Here is a 2,500-nt window from a genome sequence, read left to right as displayed (position 1 = left end):
ACCTACTGTATTAAAACAGACATACTGTATGTACTATATTAAAATATTAAAACAGACCTACTGTATTAAAACAGACCTACTGTATTAAAACAGACCTACTGTATGGACTGTATTAAATGTGCAGATGTGTACATCCATCTGCACATCAATCCGTGTGTGTGCATATCCGTGCATGTGTGTGTTTGTCCATCCGTTTGTCCGTCTAAACTCACCCTTTAGGGTCCAGCAGGTCACGGACCTTCTCGTTGTATATCTCCATGTAGGAGACCTCCACCTTGAAGGAGAGAACCTGGCTGTCCTCCCGGCCGATCCTCTCAAACAGGGAGCAGCACAGCCTGGGGATCAGCCCTGGAGCCTTCTTATTCCCCATCATGGAGAAGGACTTCCCTGACCCTGCAGAGAGGACAGGAAGGACAGAGACAACAGCAGAGCAGAGCCTTTAGCTACACATATAGACTTCCACAGTCCTTTACACACCAGCTACAGGGAGAGACAGGACAGAGACTGGACAGCAGAACCTACAGGGAGAGACAGGAAGGGACAGAGACAACACCAGAACCTACAGGGAGAGACAGGAAGGGACAGAGACAACAGCAGAACCTACAGGGAGAGACAGGAAGGGACAGAGACAACAGCAGAACCTACAGGGAGAGACAGGAAGGAACAGAGACAACAGCAGAACCTACAGGGAGAGACAGGAAGGGACAGAGACAACAGCAGAACCTACAGGGAGAGACAGGAAGGGACAGAGACAACAGCAGAACCTACAGGGAGAGACAGGAAGGAACAGAGACAACAGCAGAACCTACAGGGAGAGACAGGAAGGGACAGAGACAACAGCAGAACCTACAGGGAGAGACAGGAAGGGACAGAGACAACAGCAGAACCTACAGGGAGAGACAGGAAGGGACAGAGACAACAGCCGAGCAGAGCCTTTAGCTACACATAACCCATCTGGACAAGAGGAATACCTACGTGAGAATGCTGTTCATCGACTACAGCTCGGCATTCAACACCATAGTACCCTCCAAGCTCGTCATCAAGCTCGAGACCCTGGGTCTCGACCCCGCCCTGTGCAACTGGGTACTGGACTTCCTGACGGGCCGCCCCCAGGTGGTGAGGGTAGGCAACAACATCTCCACCCCGCTGATCCTCAACACTGGGGCCCCACAAGGGTGCGTTCTGAGCCCTCTCCTGTACTCCCTGTTCACCCACGACTGCGTGGCCACGCACGCCTCCAACTCAATCATCAAGTTTGCGGACGACACAACAGTGGTAGGCTTGATTACCAACAACGACGAGACGGCCTACAGGGAGGAGGTGAGGGCCCTCGGAGTGTGGTGTCAGGAAAATAACCTCACACTCAACGTCAACAAAACTAAGGAGATGATTGTGGACTTCAGGAAACAGCAGAGGGAACACCCCCTATCCACATCGATGGAACAGTAGTGGAGAGGGTAGTAAGTTTTAAGTTCCTCGGCATACACATCACAGACAAACTGAATTGGTCCACTCACACAGACAGCATCGTGAAGAAGGCGCAGCAGCGCCTCTTCAACCTCAGGAGGCTGAAGAAATTCGGCTTGTCACCAAAAGCACTCACAAACTTCTACAGATGCACAATCGAGAGCATCCTGGCGGGCTGTATCACCGCCTGGTACGGCAACTGCTCCGCCCACAACCGTAAGGCTCTCCAGAGGGTAGTGAGGTCTGCACAACGCATCACCGGGGGCAAACTACCTGCCCTCCAGGACACCTACACCACCCGATGTTACAGGAAGGCCATAAAGATCATCAAGGACAACAACCACCCGAGCCACTGCCTGTTCACCCCGCTATCATCCAGAAGGCGAGGTCAGTACAGGTGCATCAAAGCTGGGACCGAGAGACTGAAAAACAGCTTCTATCTCAAGGCCATCAGACTGTTAAACAGCCACCACTAACATTGAGTGGCTGCTGCCAACATACTGACTCAACTCCAGCCACTTTAATAATGGGAATTGATGGGAAATGATGTAAATATATCACTAGCCACTTTAAACAATGCTACCTTATATAATGTTACTTACCCTACATTATTCATCTCATATGTATATGTATATACTGTACTCTATATCATCTACTGCATCTTTATGTAATACATGTATCACTAGCCACTTTAACTATGCCACTTTGTTTACATACTCATCTCATATGTATATACTGCACTCAATACCATCTACTGTATCTTGCCTAAGCTGCTCTGTACCATCACTCATTCATATATCTTTATGTACATATTCTTTATCCCCTTACACTGTGTATAAGACAGTAGTTTTTTGGGGGGAATTGTTAGTTAGATTACTTGTTGGATTATTACTGCATTGTCGGAACTAGAAGCACAAGCATTTCGCTACACTCGCATTAACATCTGCTAACCATGTGTATGTGACAAATAAAATTTGATTTGATTTTATTTGATATAGACTTCAACAGTCCTTTACACACCAGCTCTACAGAC

The 2,500-nt window shown here is 48.3% G+C and overlaps 1 protein-coding gene across 1 annotated transcript in view; it reads right to left on the bottom strand.

The window, feature by feature from the left end:
• Nucleotides 1-393, bottom strand: part of LOC121843112 (kinesin-like protein KIF13A) — a gene marked incomplete at both ends in the record, with an annotated part of 39,609 nt that extends 39,216 nt beyond the window's left edge. Inside the window, 1 exon segment of the mRNA XM_042312713.1 lies at nt 213-393. Within this exon segment, the coding sequence (XP_042168647.1) occupies nt 213-393 (181 nt within the window).
• Nucleotides 394-2,500: the final 2,107 nt, after the last annotated feature.

The sequence above is a fragment of the Oncorhynchus tshawytscha genome, unplaced genomic scaffold, assembly GCF_018296145.1.
Source record: "Oncorhynchus tshawytscha isolate Ot180627B unplaced genomic scaffold, Otsh_v2.0 Un_contig_9550_pilon_pilon, whole genome shotgun sequence".
Taxonomy (NCBI): domain Eukaryota; kingdom Metazoa; phylum Chordata; class Actinopteri; order Salmoniformes; family Salmonidae; genus Oncorhynchus; species Oncorhynchus tshawytscha.
The sequence above is the reverse complement of the archived record's forward strand: the minus strand, read 5'-3'. Positions and strand labels throughout refer to the sequence as shown.